Raw genomic sequence first — 18,490 nt, 5'->3', positions numbered from 1 at the left:
TGTTACAATAAGGAATAAACACTAATGCTTTTATTTTCACTAATGACACCAAACAACTCATAAACCCTTTCTTTCTTGCCTTTTTTTACTTACAAAAATTCCCAAATTGGATCCAAAATCCTAAATTTTATATTACAGTCCTTTTTAAAAATTACCCAAATTTCGAACATATTTGCACATTTTCATCCAAAAAAACACATCATTATCAATCCTAAACCTCTCTTTTTTTTTATTGTTTTTATCCATCTCTGTTATATATTTGCACTTAAATCTTTCCCTTAAGCAAGAGTCGGAACGCTGCTGCGTCTCTCCCTGTCAACGCAATTGAACCCCACGACACGAACAGGAGCTTTGTTCCTAAAGTTAGCCACCGCCCTAACGCAACCGCCACCACCGCTCCTTGGAGACGACGGTGGTGGCGGCTTGGTCACGCGTGGAGCGAACGGAGGAGGAAGAGGATGAGCCACCACGTAAAGCTCGTCACGAAAGAGCGAATCTTTTGTTAAAGGGTTAGAAACTCTACTCGGCGGTGACCCTGTGAAGAAAGGATCTTGCTCACAACTACCACCACTCTATAAACAAAACATAAACACAAAGATCAATCTCACATATATAACAAAAAGCAAACTTTTACATATCAAATAACAAAAGATTCAGTCTTTACCTTTGCGAGGATGAAATCCAACATCTCCCGTCTTGAATTCGATTCAGACAACTCCATCTGATGACTGAAAAGCAAAAAAAAGAAAAAACAAAAAGTCAAAACCAATCAATAAAATTGATAGCTTTACATAGGCATAATCATGACAAACGTTAGATCTGTTTTTTTTTACCTGACTTGCCACCTGAGAGATCGAGCAAGGTGCTGGTGGTGGTTGGGGACATCGACACGACGCGGTTGAGGGCAAACGACGTCAGAGTTTCTCATAGTCTCCTCGAAGGCGTTTCCATAGCTGTTCATCTTCTTCTTCTTTGGTACTGAACAAAAAGAATCAATCAAATTCTAATCGACCACTAGCTGATTTCTTGTTTTGATAGATTGATGAAAGGAGGCAGGAGCAAGAAAAAATGTTATATATAAGAGGATAAGGAAGAGGAGGTGGTCAAAGGGTAACGTGTTTCTTATGGAGATCTGGTCACAATCGTATTATTTTAATTAATTGAGATATTTATTGAAATTTAATTAAGACAAAGAATATGTAATAAAAAGTTAAAAAACAATTTGACATATTCACTGTTTTCTGATAAAAATAATTAATATTTTACAGTGAATGATGACGATGTCAAGATCATAGTGGAGACATCATTTTTAATTTTTTATTAATTTATTAATAATAAAGTAAACTGAAAAAAAAGTCATCAGAAAAAGACATATCTATTATGGGAAGTAGATCATAAACTCTGGTTCCATGATCTCTAGCTAGAGATGGTAATGAAAGTTTACGACTTTTCGATAAAACAAACATAAAGATACGGCGAATACATGGACAAACAAATCAGGTAAGGATCTTTCAATTCAAGCAGTAGATCATTTAGATCCAGATCAATTTGTATCAGATGTATTGGAAAGAGAAGGGAGGGTACCTGAAGCGAGGAAGAAGAAAGAGAGATCTGAAGAGAAGTTTGGTAATTGTGGCTCTTAGGTTAACAGCAAAAGGCAGAAGGGAAGAGAGAATCTGTAGCAGACAGCTATGCTGTGGAGGAGGAATCCATGTTTATTTATTTATTTTCATTTAATCTCTATAGACTATAACTTAAAAATATTTTCCTTTATTACGTCATAATAGCAAAACGCCTTTTTTGTTCTAACTTAAAAGAATAAATTTGTTTATGGTATTTTGCAAGTATCCACATTGGCCTGTCTGAGTATGTTAATATACATGTTATATGGTATAATACAAACTGTGGAAGCAACAATAAGTAGATTTTTGAAAAAAAAATCAGTTAAACATCCATAGTGCTCCCATTTGTGTATCATTTTGGTCTTGGCTCTACTGCTGTTAATCCGTGGAGAGGCGCTGCGTCTAAGTCAACTGTAAAAAAACTGTTGGGAGGAGGAGCGTTATGTAATAGCGAATCCGGTTTCTAAATGAGAACATTGAGAACACAGAACCAAAGCTTACATGCCCTTTATGTCGTGGAAATGGGTTGTCGTATAAGCTGCTCAATGATGTCTCATGAACTCGAAGCTAATTAAGAAGTTGTTCTTGCGAGACTTCTGATTATAGCGGAATCTACTGGGACTTGCAAGGGCTTAGCATCCATAGGCAAGACCATCAAAGGCTGATCAGGTAACCGATAAAGAAGTTGTCCCTTGATCATTTTGTGTGGCCCTCGGTGTTTCTTCATGATGGGTGTGATTAGAATTTAGCCGAGGAGTAGCCAGATGAATAGTAGTGGTACTAGTAACTGGTCAGGTAGATCTAGAACTAGGCTAAATATTGAATAGAGGTCTTTCTAGAGTTCATTTTAGTTATGTTAATCGGATTACAATTTGTAGATTTTTTGGCAGAACTATATCATGTATTAAAGTTGTATTATTCTTTTGACTTTTAGTCATTTTGAAACTAGAAACGATAGGGAACAAGATCTTGTGTGCTAACAAAGACTTGCAGCATTATAGCTATCAACAAAACCCTATATAAGTCAAAAACGGTGCTTCGACTTTGGATAAACATACAACCGAGACCATCGTATTGGTTACGGAACGCAATCCACAGTTTTATGTTTTGACATAAAGGGCCCAATAAGTAAATTTCTTACTTGGGTCTTCCAAATATATTAAGTAATAACTAGTGGCCCGGCCTAACCTCTATATTTTAGGGCTTTTCTTACGTTTCTTTGTTACGTCTTTTCAACATATAGAGGAGGCAGAACGAGAACACAGAACAATATGGACTAGACTGGACTTGTCGTTATATGTAAATATAATATACGTATGAGCAGTATATAAAGGGGTATACCTTCACCCATAACGTCCCTTCAAACTATAGTCCTCTTGAAGTCACAAAGCAATTCACTTTGAGTTCCATGCTCATTTTCTCATTTCTAGTGAGATAAACTGATAAAAATAACACTCACAAAGCTTCTCTAGTATCTCCATTCTTCACACTCTTAATCTTCTCTAGTATCTCCATTCTTCACACTCTTAATCTTTATCCTTAGTTTCTTCTCTTCTGTCTTTGCAGTACTCATGTAGGTGTCTTCCTCCTCTTTAGCTACCGCTATTGCTAAATTTATATTGAATCTCTTGAATCTTGTCAAATTTTGCAGGAGAGATAGTAACGCTTTAGATCTCAATAACTTACCAGATGATCCATCTAGAGACTTTTTCCCATTCTTCGAAGAAGGCTCCTCTTCCTCTTCTTCTGGTACACACTATTCTACTCTTCATTTCCTTTTATTTACTTGAACTCCTATATTATGAAAATAAAGAAATTCATCTCTAATCATTAGATGTCAATGATTGTAAGGGTTTATAGAGAAGCAAAGCAAAGATGAAAAAGAGTACGAATGTAGATTTTGTTCACTCAAGTTTTTCAAATCTCAAGCTCTCGGTGGCCACATGAACCGCCACCGCCAAGGCAAGATCCTATTATTCTATAGAATGTTATGTGTATATGTGTGTGTGTCTGTGTTTGCATACATAAACTTAAATTTTGTATTTTGTTCATTATGGTACGGTGACATTAGAGAGGGAGACGGAGTCACTTAACAAAGCTCGTGAACTTGTTCTTCGCAATGATACCTTTCCTCCTCAGCAAGGACCTTCGTCATTTAGGTGCTTTTAGTTTTTCTCTTTTCATTAGTCATTTTCCTTAATTAGTCCTTACTATAAATATCATTCAAATCTATATTTTGTTAATATATATTCTACATAGTTATCATCAAGGAGATGTGCACGTTGGAGACCTAATAACACCATTCAAACCAATGATGTATCCACCAAGATTATTCTTCCCCTCCTCTCTTCTTCCCCCGCCACCACCACCATTTGTGCAACCTTATATATATCCACCACATTCTCCTCTGCGGCCGTCATCGTTTCCTCTCCGTTACACCAACGACTACTATTTGCACAACAATGGTACACATCACCAAACCCTAATCAATAGCGGTTGCGGTGGCCGTCCACCGCCTGACTCGAGCTACTCTTTCATTGGTGCACCCGTGGCTAATGGCTCTAAAGTTGCTCCTCCTATTTCGCACCCTCTACCTCCACATGATCATGGGATATAGCTAAGAAAATGGAAAAATTGTTAGATTTTCTCCATTAAATGTTAGATTTCTTTTTATCTATATAGTTTTGTCGGATTACTGAAAGAGACTTGACAAAGCAATTGATGATATGACAAAAAAGTGAACTGCTCCCTTCTCTCCAACCATTATCGTTTTATGTTATTTTTTCGGAATATTATAAACATTTTTAAAACAATAGTTTCTTTGTTTATGTTCGATTTGTTTGCTAGTCAATTCTTCGTTGTCACGTTATACGTAGACATGATAAAAACAATTTGAATTTGACAAATTAGTTTCTTCTGCACCTTTTTCTATTAGGAAATAGAATTTAGCTGAAACGTAGACAAATCCAAGCATTAGCAACGCGATGACCAAATACACTCAGTAAAAGCTTCAGCTTTTATATAGGGTTCCTTACTTTTCATATATATATATGTGTGTCTATATATATCTACATTGGAAATGTCCTATATGCTTGTGTATTTGACCCAAACTGCAAGTCTGCAAATATGAGATCTGTACGATTACGTTCTGGAGAGAAATGTTAAACAACGGAAAAAGACAAGAGTTTCAGAAAACAAAAAACACAAGGAAAAAGACAATTCAAATATTATTACACTACAAATCTAAGGAAATTTTGAAACCTAAACAAAAGAGCTACATTTTGTTTCTTGTAAAGTAGTCAAAAGTAATGAAACGATCAAACATATGATATCAAGCTGAAGCATGTTTGTGTGATAAAAGGAGAAAAGAGAGCAATGCATGAAAAGAAGAAATAAATAATAGTTTCGTTAAAGAAGACTAACTCTAGATATGTATTATCAGTCTTCCCAAGAGTTATATGTATGTATATATAAATGAATAAATCAGAGAGATAGAGAGAGAGAGAGAGAGAGAGAGAATATGTTTAAGACTCACTTTTTTTTGGTCAAATACGGTAGGACTCACTAAAAGTAAGAAATGGACTGAGACATATAGACAACTGTGGTAAGGAGAAAGGACTCATTGATGCAGTTAAGTTTCTTTTGTTTCAGTCTGACGATTACAAACCTATTCTCTTAGATCAGCTTTTACCATTTCTTAGCTTTCTTGTCATCTACCGTTTCTTAGCTTTGCTCCTCAATTTCAACTCTACCCTACTCCTATATTATATATATGTATGTGCGTGCGTGTGCTTATATGCATAAAATAGATTTTGCACTTATTTGCAAATGGTGCACATCTAGTATAAGGTTGTATATAATTATAAAATATACTACTATTGATGTGGTGGTACACACATAAGAACTTAAAAACACTTTAAATAGTGACATAGCATTACATGATAGGTGTGCGTCTATATAACTCTGTCTAATTATAATCCCTGAAATCCATGAAATAATGAAAATGGAAAAAATGAGACTTTGTTACAAAAAAAAAGGAAAAAATGAGACTTTAATAACTAAGAGAGATAAGTAGGAACGAAGAGTAGATATAGAATATGTTATTCAAATTCAAACGGACGAAACAGGAAAGTAAAGCTTTTTTTTATTTATGCAAATAAAAGTTTATAGGGTTCAATTACCAATTGCTATATTTATTAGTAGTAGTTCAGCAGAATAGGCTGCTGAATCTGCTGTTCCTATACAATGACACCGCCCCAACTCTAGTACATACTAAAACCATACACTTGATTACTTAAATCTTCTTTTAGATTTTCATAGGTTTGTTTATTTTAGGTATGTTTTAAACGAATGTAGTTTGAGTAAATATTGATGTGAATAGTGTGAGCTTAGGATATGATACACCAATACACCCAGTTCGGTACACTAAAGCATTGCCGCAATAGCTAGCGGTTTGTAATAATTTTCTTTGAACAGCAAATACACAGTATCATTCTCATACAAACTCAAACGCCAACTTAAAAATTGCGTTAAAAATGATATGCGACTGATACGTATTCGGGATTTTCCATTGAACTGAATTATCTAGGATGGTTTGGGATAAGTGAAATCAACAATTTAACCTTTTTCTTTGTAAGATAGAATAGAATGGGTAAGAATATACAGTATACACAAGCAGCCTCTAACCTTCTATCCCGTCGAGAAGGTGTTGACTTTCGTCTTCAAGTCCTGAACCTTTTTTTTTTTGTCCTGAACTTGTATCTTTGTATGCATCTTTAATGATGTGAACACGTTAATCATAGTTTGGTGTTTCAGATGTGTTACAAATTTATTGGAAAACAGAGAAATAAGCAATGCCCTCTTTGGCAAAAGAAAGTGCACTTCCAGGCCAAATCAGAACAAAGGAAACACACAAGCCACTGAACAACAAGCAAGAGACATATTTCATAGACCAAGAAGACACACATATCATGATGGCTTGTAGTATTTGGTAGCCACGAACGGCATCTTGGTGATGCTACCTTCATAAGGTTTCCATAGACAAAGCCCTGCTTCTAGCCTGAGACTGTCTCTTGCTCCTAGACCCGTTAGCCTGACCTTTCCCTCGGATTTCTCCAAGATTGCTTTAGCTAAATCAACTGCATGCTCTGATGGAACAGAGATCTCAAACCAGCCACGTCAGCATTGACCACCAGATAGATATGCTCATCAGTGCCTTTAGTAATCACCGAGTCATCAATGGCACCACCTTTCTCGTTTGTGAACGCTGTCAAGCTCCCGGTTCCAGGAGCCAAACGTGCCACATCAGCAACCACGAGCTTCTCCAGGAAAGGAACACAGTCTTTGCCTCTAAGACTCAAACCACACATATGTGCAACATCAAACAAACTCCCATTGACCCTGCCAGTTAACCGTTAGAGTCAATGATGGAGCCTTTGTACTGAATTGGCATACTCCAACCAGCAAAAGGAACCATTTTTCCTCCATTGGCGACGTGGAAGTGGTAAGTATTGTTCTCTATATTCTTCTTTTAAATTTTGTAAATCAAGATAAATGCTAGTATTTCTTTATAAGTATTGCAAATCACAAGAAGAAAAAGTAGTGTTTGATCTTTGTACTATTTTGATACAACTTTCTTGTTGAAACTTTTGTTGTAGACTTTTCGTTATGTTTAGCATTGCTTCTATGAATATGAGTCATTTGATAGTACGAATAATGCATATTCTTTCTTTCAAAGTTTTTCTTTATGGATTCAAAGACATAAGGGGAACAAGCACATTACACACACTGAACCACTTGTCTTCCTTTATTTCATTAAAAAATCACATATTTTTATGGTTTAGTTTTAGCCCTGTGATCTCACCCCTAGTTCCTTCATGAAGTCTTTGTTGTCTACCAGAACCTGTTATTGTTAACCACCAAACGCACACCTTTTTAGCAAAATCCAACACTGAATCTAGATGGTCCACTACAACTGGACCAGACCAGATTCATCATCTATTTCTCAAATCACTTACCGTTTTCCAGCCATCTGGATCGAGGAATGAGACAATCTTAGTGCCTATTCCAGGAAGAGGTCCTGGTTCTCTTGTGATATTTCCTCCTAGCTCTTTATTGACCATCCTCACAACTTCACCGCTTTTGTACACATCATCCGTGCCTATTGCAATCTGTTCATTACATGTAAACCATTTTAACCATCAAAGGAAAGAGCACAAACCGGTTTAACACAAACATAAACAGTAGGCAACAGTCTTAAGCACACACCTGTGCATATGCATTGCCCTTTTTGTACTCAGTCACGCCATAGTTATAGGCAAGGCCCAAAACTACCGACTCATTATATCCCATCATGCCTATGGTGTACTGTTCCATCCGGCAAAAAACAAGTAATTAAGTCACAGCGTACGTATATAGCTCAATAAGGTAAATTACTTGTCTACATTGTAACACTGATTGATTGCTTCACCTTGTGGTCAGGTCTCTCAATCCTTCTCAAGAGTCGCATCCCAAGGGCCTGCAGGGAATCAAAAGTGAGTTATAAAGTCATGAAACTCCACCAATGAATATCAAAACATAAATAAAGCGTTTTCAGCAGCATTGTTTTTACCTTTTCATAGAATTTGATGGCACGTTCAAGGTCACCAACACGAAGCGTGACTTGACAGAATGGTTCAGGAGTTGGACCTCTTTGAATGAGCTCAAAAGTGTAACCATCAGGGTCTTTCACAAAGGCAATGATGCTGCTACAACCTTTGACCGGACCAGGTTCTCTGGTGACATTTCCACCCTTGGCACGGACGGTCTCAACCATTTTGTAAACCTGGAACAAAAAACTTCTCGATCAGGGACTGACATCTAAAAATCAAAGTAGGAGGACGACTTACATCTTGAGTTGAAATGGTGAAATGCCCTAATCCATCTCCAATGTCATATGAGCTAACATTATAATCTGTAAACATATAAAAATGTTAAACTCAACATAAGAACCAAGTTGTTTCAGTTTTGTGGAAAAGTGCACAAGTTGATATTGGAAATATCTGGAAGAGAGTCAATGCTAATAGAAGATAAAAGAGTATATATATACTGTATGTGAGCTCCACAGCGAAGTGGGATTTTTCAGGTCCAAAACCCATAAAAGCATTTGAATATTTCTCCTTAGGGACATCTCTTTTCCTCGACACCTTCATGCCAAAGCACTCAGAGTAAAACCTAGATAAGAATATCTCAAATATCAAATAACTACTTGTTATAATATAAAATGAAGAAACGATAGTAATGTAATCAAACAGAAAAGTACTTGATTGTGCGATCAAGATCACCAACACGGTACACAACATGGAAGAAACGGCGCGTATCATTCTTTGGCCAATCTAACAAATCACCATTTGGAGCTACATCAGCCAAATTTCTATATTAAAAAGAAAAAACAGAGAAAAACAAATGTAACACAAAGATTATCAAAGGTACACTTAGATCCCATATTAGACAAACATATAAGATCCAGAAAACATCAATCGCATGAACGATATCCATCAACTGAATCATAGAAATGTAGAAAGTAGAGCATCTGCAACATTAACTCACCTGAGAGAAGATGCACGAGGCGAGCAGATACCACTAGACTTGGAATGTCCGTCACTTGAAAAACACTCAGTTTGACTGACAACTCCTCTGCTACTGCCTGTGATATAAGGTTCCCATCACAGACACATTACAATCGATAGATTCATTATTTTTGGAACGATGGTGAGCGTTAAAGCTTCAACCAAACAGCCATGTATGTGTCTGATTATCAGTTGTGACTACATTACCTGAAGACGATATGTAAATAAAAATGACGAAACAAAGATATATCTGTGTTTTAGACATTTTGATTTGTCTGTTAACTCTTTCTCTATTAGCGACTTGACTTAGTCTGTCTATCTTCCTAGTTATATATATATACATAGATTTATATAATATGGTTAACAAAAAGAAAAGGATCTAGATAATATCTATCTTATTAAAACAGAAACATTCTATTGGACCTAACATTTATTATGTAAGTTTTTAAATTAAATACACCTTTATACTTTATAGTTAAACTTACATTAAATCATTAATGTTTCTTTCTTTATACTACTACTATCTATGTTTCCAAACAATATATTTATTTCTTTATACTACTATCAATGTTTCCAAACAATATATTTTTTATACTACTATCAATATTTCCAAACAATACAATAATTAATCTTAGTTATGTTATATCTATCATTTTCTTTTTAAAATTTTGTAAAAACGTCATAATTTCATAAATTGTAAAATAATGAACTTTAAAATTTGGAGTATAAGATTACAAATTATGAAATTATTACAATTTAAATCAAATTAGATTACATATCGGTCATCCAACAGTTCAATCGGTTAATCTCGGGTTTTAGTAATTTTTTTAATATGAATATTTTAAAAACCTAAATTGAATTGTCAGATCTCCGAATTAACCGGTATAATCACAATCGGGTTGAATTTAAAAATGCTGATTTAAATGCAAAAAAAAAAAATTAAATACACACTTTTAAAAATTACCAAAATATTTGTTAAGTTATTAGTGAAATTTTTCATCGTAAAATATTCCGCGCTTCCAAAGCGCGGGTCAAGATCTAGTTAAATTATAAATCAGAACCACCTATTTTAAGATCTAGTAGATATAAACTAAGTGTGTGTATATTTCACCATATTAATTTTTTTAATTTGTTTCTGTATACGTTTTTCTTTTTTCATTAGATTCAAAATCTATTACACCCCAAAACTATCAATAAATATTCTTTTGTTAACTGCATTTATTATAAGGATTTTGTGACAAGTGGTTTCTTGGTTTTGGAAAAGTATTCATATCCTGATTTGAACTGAACGATCAGTCTTTTTTTTTTTTTTGAATTATACAGAGGTATCCTGCCCCACAGAAGTGGTCCAGACTAGTCACGTGTTGCCACATGTCGGTCCTCTGTCCTTGGCGATGCCGAAATGTTAATTCCCCAGTGGCCGGGATTCGAACCCAGGTGGCGGAACTCACAGCTGTGAACGATCAGTCTTATGTACAACAAAGCGCCAGCTTTTGTACTAACAAAGATTATGAAACTAATCAGAGTAAGACAATCACTAAAACATTAGATATGTTTGGTAAGGGTTTGGTTTCAGACAGTTACCAAGTTATTCACTGTTAACACTAAATTTAATGTACAAGCATGTTCTTAACAATAAGCTAAGATTAACTGTTTGTCTCAGCAATGAAGAATTTGAAGGTAAGTTTGGAAGTTGAGAGACTGGTGAGAGGAGTCTTGGTGTATATCAAAGCCATAAAACTGGTTCTGATCTGTTGGTTTGTATTCAGATGGTTCTGCACGGTATGACAGCATGCAAAATTGCAGATTATCTTCTGTTAACATACTAAATCCATAGGATAGCATCCGAGTATACGGATAAAACTGGTGAATTCCTGAAAAAATTAATAGGCAAGATCTTTAGACTCGGTTAGACCTGAGACTGAAACTCTGGGGCTTGCAGAGGACTGAGACCTGTAGATGGCCAAGGGCGTGCTGAGCACGTGTTTCAGCCATGGAAGCTTCAAAATCAATGTAGAATAAGTAATCAAAGTACCTGTCGTCATCACAAATAACATCACTCAACTACTTTCTCCAAAACAAGATGTGTTCATGCTGTGAACGTTAGAACACTACTTACTCGGCGCATCCATTGTTTGAACCATCAACTACTCTTAGCGGTCTCCGTCTTTGTGGACGACTTTCTATCTAAAAAAAAAGACAAAAGCCATGTCACATATACCTTATCTTCTGAGTGTAGTATACAATTTTAGTTTCAGAACTGACCTTGGATAAGTTAATGCTTCTTAAAGCAAAAACAGCCAAGGCCTTGAACAGCACACCAGGACCTTCTTCTAGCGAGAACACAATACTTGTCTGACAGAGACAGAAGCATTACTATTGTGCATTATAACTTTCAGCTGATTTTAGTTAGTGTATAAAGATCTGGTTTTAGTTACCTTATATGGTCGATCTGTTCTTGGAATCATAGGCTCTCTCGCCAGTATAAGAAACCGGGTCACATTGTTAGCATCATCCTGCAAAACCCGTTGTAAAGAACCAAATTATCAACGCAAAGATTGCAGATGAATTATAAGTAAAGTAGAGGATGTAGACTAATTACTTGTATGTTCTCGGCAAGAATATCAAGACCATATATATTTGCAGCACGTACACTCGCCACTGCTCCTATACCCCTCTTGCCACTAGAAGAAACAGTCTGAAAAAAACTCTTGCCGAACAATGACTAATTAAGAAGAACAACCTTTTAAGTGAACTGAACTAAAGAAAAAAACTAATGTCACCTGAGCAGCAGTAGCAGTGTCTTTTGCAGAGACTCTCTGTATGCCTAACTCGTTAAGAGACTTCATACATTGATCAAGCGCCTGGAGAGAAAAAAGAAAGAAACTCAAATCAAGAAGTCATCTTAGAAGAGACTGAAGGATATGAGGTCAGAAGAACCTGAGGATGGCTAAGAACGCATTTAATATCTTCTTTGCTAACACCAGGCACTCCCAAGAGACAATGATTCACAGGCAAATGAACTTCTTGGACAATGTGAAGCCTATGACGAAGAAGCAAATCATAGTTACGGTGGATACTACCACCTACTGAGTTCTCTATCGGTAATACTGCTTTATCCACCAACCAAAGCTCCACAGCCTGAAAATATAATCCAGATCATATGAAAACACTAGTGGAGGTATGAATAATATAATATTAGAGAAGTGACCGATTAAATCAAAACCTGGAACGCAGTTTCAAAGTCTTCACATGGCACGGTTTCACAATTTGGATATGCTTTTAGTGCTGCTGTCTCGCTATATGCACCTGGTATGCCTGTATTCGGGATTAGTGTTAAATGTAAACACAAGTAAGTGAAGAAAGAGAAGACACGTGTTTGGAGTTAGGTGAGGAAAGTAGTGCCTCACCTGAAATGAAATTCTCACTTTTGAATCATCTCCAGCAGAAGAGGTAAGACTGTTTGCAGTTAGCGGTTCTGCAATGGGGAGATATAAAATAGGTAACAAAAAAAAGGTAACAAGATTAAAGCTAAGTGAAGCCATGACAGACAATGTACATATTTAGTTTCATGGTGGGGCATTGGTTCGTTACTATCTGTTAACAGCCAACGTTTTGAGAAGCGTCTCACTCGAAGTAGATGACAATGATTTGATTCATGATGCTAGACGCCAAGTGGGATCAAAATGCAGCTAATATGGAGGAAAGGTTTTAGTATATAAACATAAAATATGGAGTACTTGTAGGGCTATAATTGAGTTTCATAATACTTATTCTAGGGCTTGGTACGTTACTTCACCTACAAATGCGCCTCACCTACAAATGCTGGCGCATTTTTAAATGACAATGGTTGATCTATTTATTCAAACTAGACAACAAAGAAAGATCAAATGCAGTGGAATGAAAGAACTTAGCATTAACAAAACATACCGAGTACTCCATTTTGAAAACGGATCTTTCTTGATATCTATATGAGCCTAGAGGACAAGAAAGACCAAATCTGAAACATCAAATGCACTAATGCAGCTACGAATATGAAAAAAAAGAGTCTAGTACTAAAATAGCATATCGCCATATGCCATGATGTAGATGACTATGATTGATCCATTTATGAGACTACAGAACAAGAAAGGTTGAATATGAAATATCAAATGCGACTGCTAATATGAGAAACAAAGAATCTATTATTAACAGAAAATTATCAAGTGTAGCAAGCCCTATATATGTTGCAATGCAAATGGAAACTATTGATCAATGTAGAGAGACTACAGGATACAGAGAGATGGAAGCTGAAATATCAAGTGCAGCTACCAAATGTAGTAAAAAGAAGGAATCTTATGTCAAAAGACATATACCATAAATCTATTTAAGCCACAAACATTAGTAATGTCAAAGTCATAAATCTCATTTCAGCGTATCTGTAACAGTCAGAAAAACTCTTTACAGCAATCAAGAGACGAAAAGATTTTATTCAAACTATCATACAAACCAGAAAAGATTTCCTGTAAAACTAGGAAAGGACATGATCATTATTATGTTAGCTCTTCTGACAAAATTCTAAGCTATAGGTAAGAATTGTGAAAACTTAAACGATCCACAGCATATTTTACCAGCAATGATCTGTTGTCTGCTTTAACAAAGGATCCCACAATTACAATAACAATACAAAATATCAACATTTCCACGTGAAGACCATAAAAACAAACATGAGAAGAGGAGGAGTGAACGAGATGACTCACTAGGAAGCATACTCAAGTCCCTATGAAAGGTAACCGACTGAGAATTCTCCTGAGTCAGACCCATTTCATCAGAGAGCTTCTTGAGTTCACGGCCGTACGGAACCTCGCCTCCAACGGCAGTGACAGTTCTCTGGGAAGCAGAGGAGGAGCATTTCCAGAGGCAGCGTTTCGTGTCCAACCCCATCAGAGGGTAATGATAACCCGTTTGGGGACAAACCCAGATGGGGAAACACCTCAGAGCCATAGCAAAAAAAAAGTTGGTAGATTTCTTTGAGACGACGAAATCGGACAATGTGCAAGAGAAATCTGGAGGGGGTTAGGACAACAAAAGTGTCAATGTAAAGACTAGTTTGGTAAGAAAGTATAGAGAGTCATAATGGCTCAATAAAAGTGTCTGAATTTTCAGTTTTTCTGGATGGTCTTTTAAACAAGAGCAGACTTGGAAACTCAGACGAAAAGGTACACACTTGGAAGACGTTACTCACATTCACACGCACACACATATGTAATGTTTCTTTATTATATTTCGTTAAAAGTTGGCTGCCATCTGCCAACAATAAATAGTTTTTGCTCACGTTTTAAATTGGACATTTTAATTATATACAGTAACTGCCTTCTTGGAGTAATGCAATGAATTATACCAGATTTATCAATATATTTTCACTAAAAGTTTAATGAAATTTTATTGCAATTATTTATTTTAAGATTATTTGATTACTTTATATATAAAAAATCGTATTTCAAATAAATAATTAGATTTTTCTGAATATATCATTATTGGTTTGGATGTTGTATTAAATAGATTCACATTGGATAAAACTAATAAAACTGTGAGTCTTTACATTTTTACCGTCTAAATAATTTTGATAGTTATAATGTTTTCTGTATTTAGAATCTTAGATCTTGTAAATCTATTTCCTCTTGGGGTGAAATCAAAACAGGATCCTCCTCATGTTATGTATCTCAGAAATGGAGATACATATTGTACTAGTGGCTAGAGACGCCATGGAATGCTTTGATCACCAGCTTACCAGTTTTGTACAAATAAAGATTCTCCAAGTTCCCCTCCCATATTCTATCTCAGTTTGGTCTAAATTGATGGCCCTTCTTATTCTGTTTCACTATTTTAGGGTTCTTAGGGCCATAGAAGCTTTTCATTTTGTGCTGAAATTCTAGGTTTTAGGCCGGTTTTGAAAACAAGTGTATCTATCATTTACCATGAAAAAAAAATCAGTTTTAGATAGCATATCTTGTATTACAATTTACAAGTTTTAAAAATAATAAAGAAATCAGTTTATAATAACATATTGCTCTTGTCTCTTGGTCGCTTTCCTTCACAACATAGCCAAAAACTAGTGCCTATGCCTTGCCAGGCAAGGTAGGTACACTCTGTTCATCTCTGAAGAAGTTTTGCGGATCTACGGCAGTTTTCACTTTCACCAACCTATCAAAATTCTCTCCAAAGTACTTCCTCCCATAAACCTCAGCCTCTCTGTAACTATTCGGCCCATGGGTATTAACACCAATATCCAAATCCCTGTAGTTGAGATACGTGTGTCTAGGGTTCTTGGTCACAAACGGAGCCATGTAGCTATAGAAGCTTCTCGTCTGCTGCAAGAAACTGCTCTCAGCTGCCGTCCCCGGATCTTTCCAGTTAATCGAGTGCTGAACTTTGTAAAGCTTAGTCCTGTGCGGGAAAGGAGTCGCTGTCGTAGCCACCTCGCTCACCTTCCCTCCGTAAGGGTTAAACACCAAACCTGTCTTCCCAACCTCGATCATCTTCCTCATCAAGTAATCCAACCCTTCTTTGGTGATCTCTTTCTCCACGTAATCCGACTTCCTCTTCCCGTAAGACGCCGAGTCCGGGTTACGGTCCAGCAAGATCTCGGGTTTGACCTGTGTAGCGTTGTCGTGGTTCGCCCACCACAGCACCGACTGTATCCAAGTAAGCTCCGTGCAGTTCTCTTGCTTCAGACCGAGCTCTGGGAAGTCTCTTGTCATTAAAGACAAGACATCGCTTGACTTACCAAGAAACAGAGCCACGACCGAGGCCCGAACCGTCTGGGCCTTGTTCCTAGTCACGGGCTGTAGCAAAAGCCTCATGAAAAGACTCGGGTCGGTCTTGGGAGCAACAAACTGCCACTTATGAACCATGTCGACGGCGTTCTCGTCCAAGTTCTTCTCCACTCTGAAGACTGTGACTGTCGGGGGAACGGGGACGAGTGTGATCTTGTAAGCCAAGATCACACCGAAGCTGGCTCCTCCTCCTCCTCTAATGGCCCAGAAGAGATCTTCTCCCATCGCTTTACGATCAAGAACACGCCCGTTAACGTCGACGATCTTGGCGTCGGTGACGTAGTCTACGGAGAGACCGTATTTTCTGATCATGTTTCCGTAACCGCCGCCGCTGATGTGACCTCCGGCTCCGACGGTGGGACAGACACCGGCGGGGAACCCGTGGAGCTTTGTCTTCTCCCATATCCTGTAGTAAACCTCGCCGAGCGTGGCGCCGGCTCCCACCCACGCGGTCTCGCCGACGACGGTGATGGTTCGGAGGTTGGACATGTCGAGGACGACGAAGAGAGGAGCGTTGGAGGTGTAGGAAACGCCCTCGTAGTCGTGGCCGCCGCTTCGGGTTTTCAGCTGGACGTTCAGAGTCTTGGAGCAGAGGACTGTGGCCTGAACGTGGGCCTCGGAACGGGCCGCGATCACGATCGCTGGTTTGGAGGTGGTGGAAGTGTTGAAACGCGCGTTTCGGATGTAGGCGCGGAGGGTGGGGGTGAAACCGGGTGCGGTTCGGGGTAAGACGATGTCGGATAAGGAGTTAGGAGGGGATTGTGTTTGGTTTGAGAAACATTGGAGAAAGCTTTGGTAGAGTGTTGTTGGGTTCGGAGGAGGGACGGCGGCAAGAGACGTTGAGATGATGAAGAAGAAGAAAGAAATCAAACAAACGAGCTTCATTTCTTTTTTCCTTCCTCTGATTTTCTTTATTTGATTGATTTTGTTTGTGTTTTTCTTATATAGTACATAGATTAATGTTGAAAGTTTTAGATGTGATTCTTACCTTTGGCTAATATTAGGTTTAGTTAGAATAGACTATTACGAAAACTAAAAGTCAAGGTTTTTCTCGTTAGTATTATTATTAGTCAATGTTGTTTATCTTCTGTTACGACTCTAATTTTTTTTTTTTTTTTGTTTAACCTGGGGGTATCCCAGGCCCAGAAGGCCCAGACTAATCCCCAAGGGGAAGGAATGCCCACGGATAGACGCCCCTCCCAGTTTTTCAAATGGGCCGAAAGCATGGCCCATATCCGTGTGGGTGACAAGAGCGTTGCAAGGTAGTTCCCTCCGGCGTGGATCGAACCCCCTACCTGGGTGCAGGCGGGGACTCTAATTTGAAGAAATAATTTATAGTTGAGTACGATGGTTATAACAGCTGGAAAAGGAAAAACGAAAATGATGGTTGTAAACCTCGTGTTTCTTATAGCATTTATTAGATTTTGATTGAGAAGAATGAAAAACAAACAGGATTACCAGAAAAAAAAAGAATGAAAAACAAGATCAGTGTGGCCGATAATGATAATGCTCTTATAACTTTGAACACAGAGAACTCAAACAAAACAGTGAAATATTTACAAAGAAGCATTAGTTCATATAACTTGTTCACTTTTCACATTATGCTGTTTCCCAAATTGTTGGATCAAATTGTTTCCCAAAAATAGATTTATGGTGGAACAAGATATATGTGGTTTAGACTTTTTGAGATATGCATTTAAAGCTACAGCGCACACAATTTGGAGAGAACGGAATAGGCGCAACAAAACTGATCTTGGGCTTCGTTTCAAGCTCTTAATTTTTTTTTTAAAAATTATATGGATATAAACTTCAAATTTGTAAAAAGAAATTTAGGCCCCAAAATTATAATTTCTTCCTTTGCTCATTTACAATCCCAAAATTTTACTGCCGACTCTGAGGCGCATGCATGGTGAGTAAAAAAGAGAAATACTTGGGTTCATCCCTATAGTGAACTTTTAGGTTCACCCAACCAATAGGATTTCGTTATTTCATATTCAGTATCTTTTAAAAAAGGAAACAAAATATTGTCAAGTTTTATTATGTTTTTAAAATAAAAAATAAATAGAAAATAATATTAGTCGTAAAAAAAAATTTTATATTTAAAATACCGTCAGCAAAACACTAAACTCTAAATCCTAAATCATAAACTTTAAATCCAAGGTAAACCTTTGGATAGATCCTAAATCTTTGGATTTAAAAAAAAATATTTTTAACATAATCAGCAAAACACTAAACCCTAAACCCTAAATACTATACCCTAAATCCTTGGATAAATCATAAACCCTTGGATAAATCTTAAATCGTAGGATTTAGAATTTATCTAAGGGTTTAGGGTTTACCCAGGGATTTAGGGTTTAAGATTTAGGGTTTAGGGTTTAGTGTTTGGCTGACGGTATTAAAAATATAATTTTCTAAAACGTATTTTTGTTTGCAATCAATATTAATT

At 36.9% G+C, this 18,490-nt stretch overlaps 5 protein-coding genes across 6 annotated transcripts; 1 reads left to right on the top strand and 4 right to left on the bottom strand.

Moving 5' to 3' along the window:
* Positions 1–8: 8 nt before the first annotated feature.
* Positions 9–1,714, bottom strand: LOC130510013 (uncharacterized). The gene is made up of 4 exons (XM_057006349.1): positions 1,585–1,714; positions 834–978; positions 665–728; positions 9–572 (listed from the first exon to the last, which is right to left on the bottom strand). The coding sequence occupies exons 2-4, from the start codon at positions 959–961 to the stop codon at positions 279–281; spliced, it is 486 nt and encodes a 161-aa protein (XP_056862329.1). The 5' UTR covers positions 962–978; positions 1,585–1,714; the 3' UTR covers positions 9–278.
* Positions 1,259–4,401, top strand: LOC130510019 (zinc finger protein JAGGED-like). 2 transcript variants are annotated; one of them, XM_057006355.1, is made up of 5 exons: positions 1,259–1,500; positions 3,274–3,371; positions 3,474–3,584; positions 3,694–3,781; positions 3,882–4,401. In XM_057006355.1, exons 1-5 carry the CDS (start codon positions 1,484–1,486, stop codon positions 4,237–4,239), a joined length of 672 nt encoding a protein of 223 aa, XP_056862335.1. In that variant the 5' UTR covers positions 1,259–1,483; the 3' UTR covers positions 4,240–4,401. The 2 variants fall into 2 exon arrangements, 1 of the variants encoding a protein (XP_056862335.1); XR_008943844.1 differs by lacking the exon at positions 3,882–4,401 and adding an exon at positions 1,644–3,195 and having other exon boundaries at positions 3,474–3,773.
* A 2,827-nt stretch (positions 4,402–7,228) lies between these two features.
* LOC130510008 (lactoylglutathione lyase GLX1-like) lies at positions 7,229–9,438 on the bottom strand. The gene is made up of 9 exons (XM_057006343.1): positions 9,210–9,438; positions 8,923–8,995; positions 8,710–8,834; positions 8,510–8,574; positions 8,233–8,445; positions 8,092–8,139; positions 7,890–7,988; positions 7,640–7,792; positions 7,229–7,524 (listed from the first exon to the last, which is right to left on the bottom strand). The coding sequence occupies exons 3-9, from the start codon at positions 8,810–8,812 to the stop codon at positions 7,468–7,470; spliced, it is 738 nt and encodes a 245-aa protein (XP_056862323.1). The 5' UTR covers positions 8,813–8,834; positions 8,923–8,995; positions 9,210–9,438; the 3' UTR covers positions 7,229–7,467.
* Positions 9,439–10,517: 1,079 nt separating this feature from the next.
* LOC108860851 (arogenate dehydratase/prephenate dehydratase 1, chloroplastic) lies at positions 10,518–14,423 on the bottom strand. The gene is made up of 11 exons (XM_018634705.2): positions 13,969–14,423; positions 12,641–12,707; positions 12,456–12,549; positions 12,170–12,370; positions 12,013–12,093; positions 11,832–11,927; positions 11,668–11,745; positions 11,495–11,584; positions 11,349–11,416; positions 11,183–11,264; positions 10,518–11,103 (listed from the first exon to the last, which is right to left on the bottom strand). Exons 1-11 carry the CDS (start codon positions 14,210–14,212, stop codon positions 11,047–11,049), a joined length of 1,158 nt encoding a protein of 385 aa, XP_018490207.1. The 5' UTR covers positions 14,213–14,423; the 3' UTR covers positions 10,518–11,046.
* Positions 14,424–15,187: 764 nt separating this feature from the next.
* LOC108856946 (berberine bridge enzyme-like 2) lies at positions 15,188–16,963 on the bottom strand. The gene has a single exon (XM_018630856.2). The coding sequence runs from the start codon at positions 16,927–16,929 to the stop codon at positions 15,328–15,330; it is 1,602 nt and encodes a 533-aa protein (XP_018486358.1). The 5' UTR covers positions 16,930–16,963; the 3' UTR covers positions 15,188–15,327.
* Between the last annotated feature and the right edge of the window lie 1,527 nt (positions 16,964–18,490).

Source organism: Raphanus sativus, chromosome 1, assembly GCF_000801105.2.
Source record: "Raphanus sativus cultivar WK10039 chromosome 1, ASM80110v3, whole genome shotgun sequence".
Taxonomy (NCBI): Eukaryota; Viridiplantae; Streptophyta; class Magnoliopsida; order Brassicales; family Brassicaceae; genus Raphanus; species Raphanus sativus.
The sequence above is the reverse complement of the archived record's forward strand: the minus strand, read 5'-3'. Positions and strand labels throughout refer to the sequence as shown.

What these genes read in the sequence shown, in the direction of transcription:
- LOC108856946 (XM_018630856.2), bottom strand. Translation starts at nt 16,929, where the DNA reads ATGAAGCTCGTTTGTTTGATTTCTTTCTTCTTCTTCATCATCTCAACG.
- LOC108860851 (XM_018634705.2), bottom strand. Translation starts at nt 14,212, where the DNA reads ATGGCTCTGAGGTGTTTCCCCATCTGGGTTTGTCCCCAAACGGGTTAT. An exon ending in AAAGTGAGAATTTCATTTCA is followed by an intron (nt 12,550 to 12,640) that starts GGTGAGGCACTA and finishes AATCCCGAATAC; the next exon opens with AGGCATACCAGGTGCATATA. An exon ending in ACACTGCTACTGCTGCTCAG is followed by an intron (nt 11,928 to 12,012) that starts GTGACATTAGTT and finishes AGTTTTTTTCAG; the next exon opens with ACTGTTTCTTCTAGTGGCAA.
- LOC130510008 (XM_057006343.1), bottom strand. Translation starts at nt 8,812, where the DNA reads ATGAAGGTGTCGAGGAAAAGAGATGTCCCTAAGGAGAAATATTCAAAT. An exon ending in TCACCATTTCAACTCAAGAT is followed by an intron (nt 8,446 to 8,509) that starts GTAAGTCGTCCT and finishes TTTTTGTTCCAG; the next exon opens with GTTTACAAAATGGTTGAGAC. An exon ending in CCATCAAATTCTATGAAAAG is followed by an intron (nt 8,140 to 8,232) that starts GTAAAAACAATG and finishes GATTCCCTGCAG; the next exon opens with GCCCTTGGGATGCGACTCTT.
- LOC130510013 (XM_057006349.1), bottom strand. Translation starts at nt 961, where the DNA reads ATGAACAGCTATGGAAACGCCTTCGAGGAGACTATGAGAAACTCTGAC. An exon ending in TCTCTCAGGTGGCAAGTCAG is followed by an intron (nt 729 to 833) that starts GTAAAAAAAAAC and finishes TTTGCTTTTCAG; the next exon opens with TCATCAGATGGAGTTGTCTG. An exon ending in TGGATTTCATCCTCGCAAAG is followed by an intron (nt 573 to 664) that starts GTAAAGACTGAA and finishes TTTTGTTTATAG; the next exon opens with AGTGGTGGTAGTTGTGAGCA.
- LOC130510019 (XM_057006355.1), top strand. An exon ending in CTCCTCTTCCTCTTCTTCTG is followed by an intron (nt 3,372 to 3,473) that starts GTACACACTATT and finishes AATGATTGTAAG; the next exon opens with GGTTTATAGAGAAGCAAAGC. An exon ending in CATGAACCGCCACCGCCAAG is followed by an intron (nt 3,585 to 3,693) that starts GCAAGATCCTAT and finishes CGGTGACATTAG; the next exon opens with AGAGGGAGACGGAGTCACTT.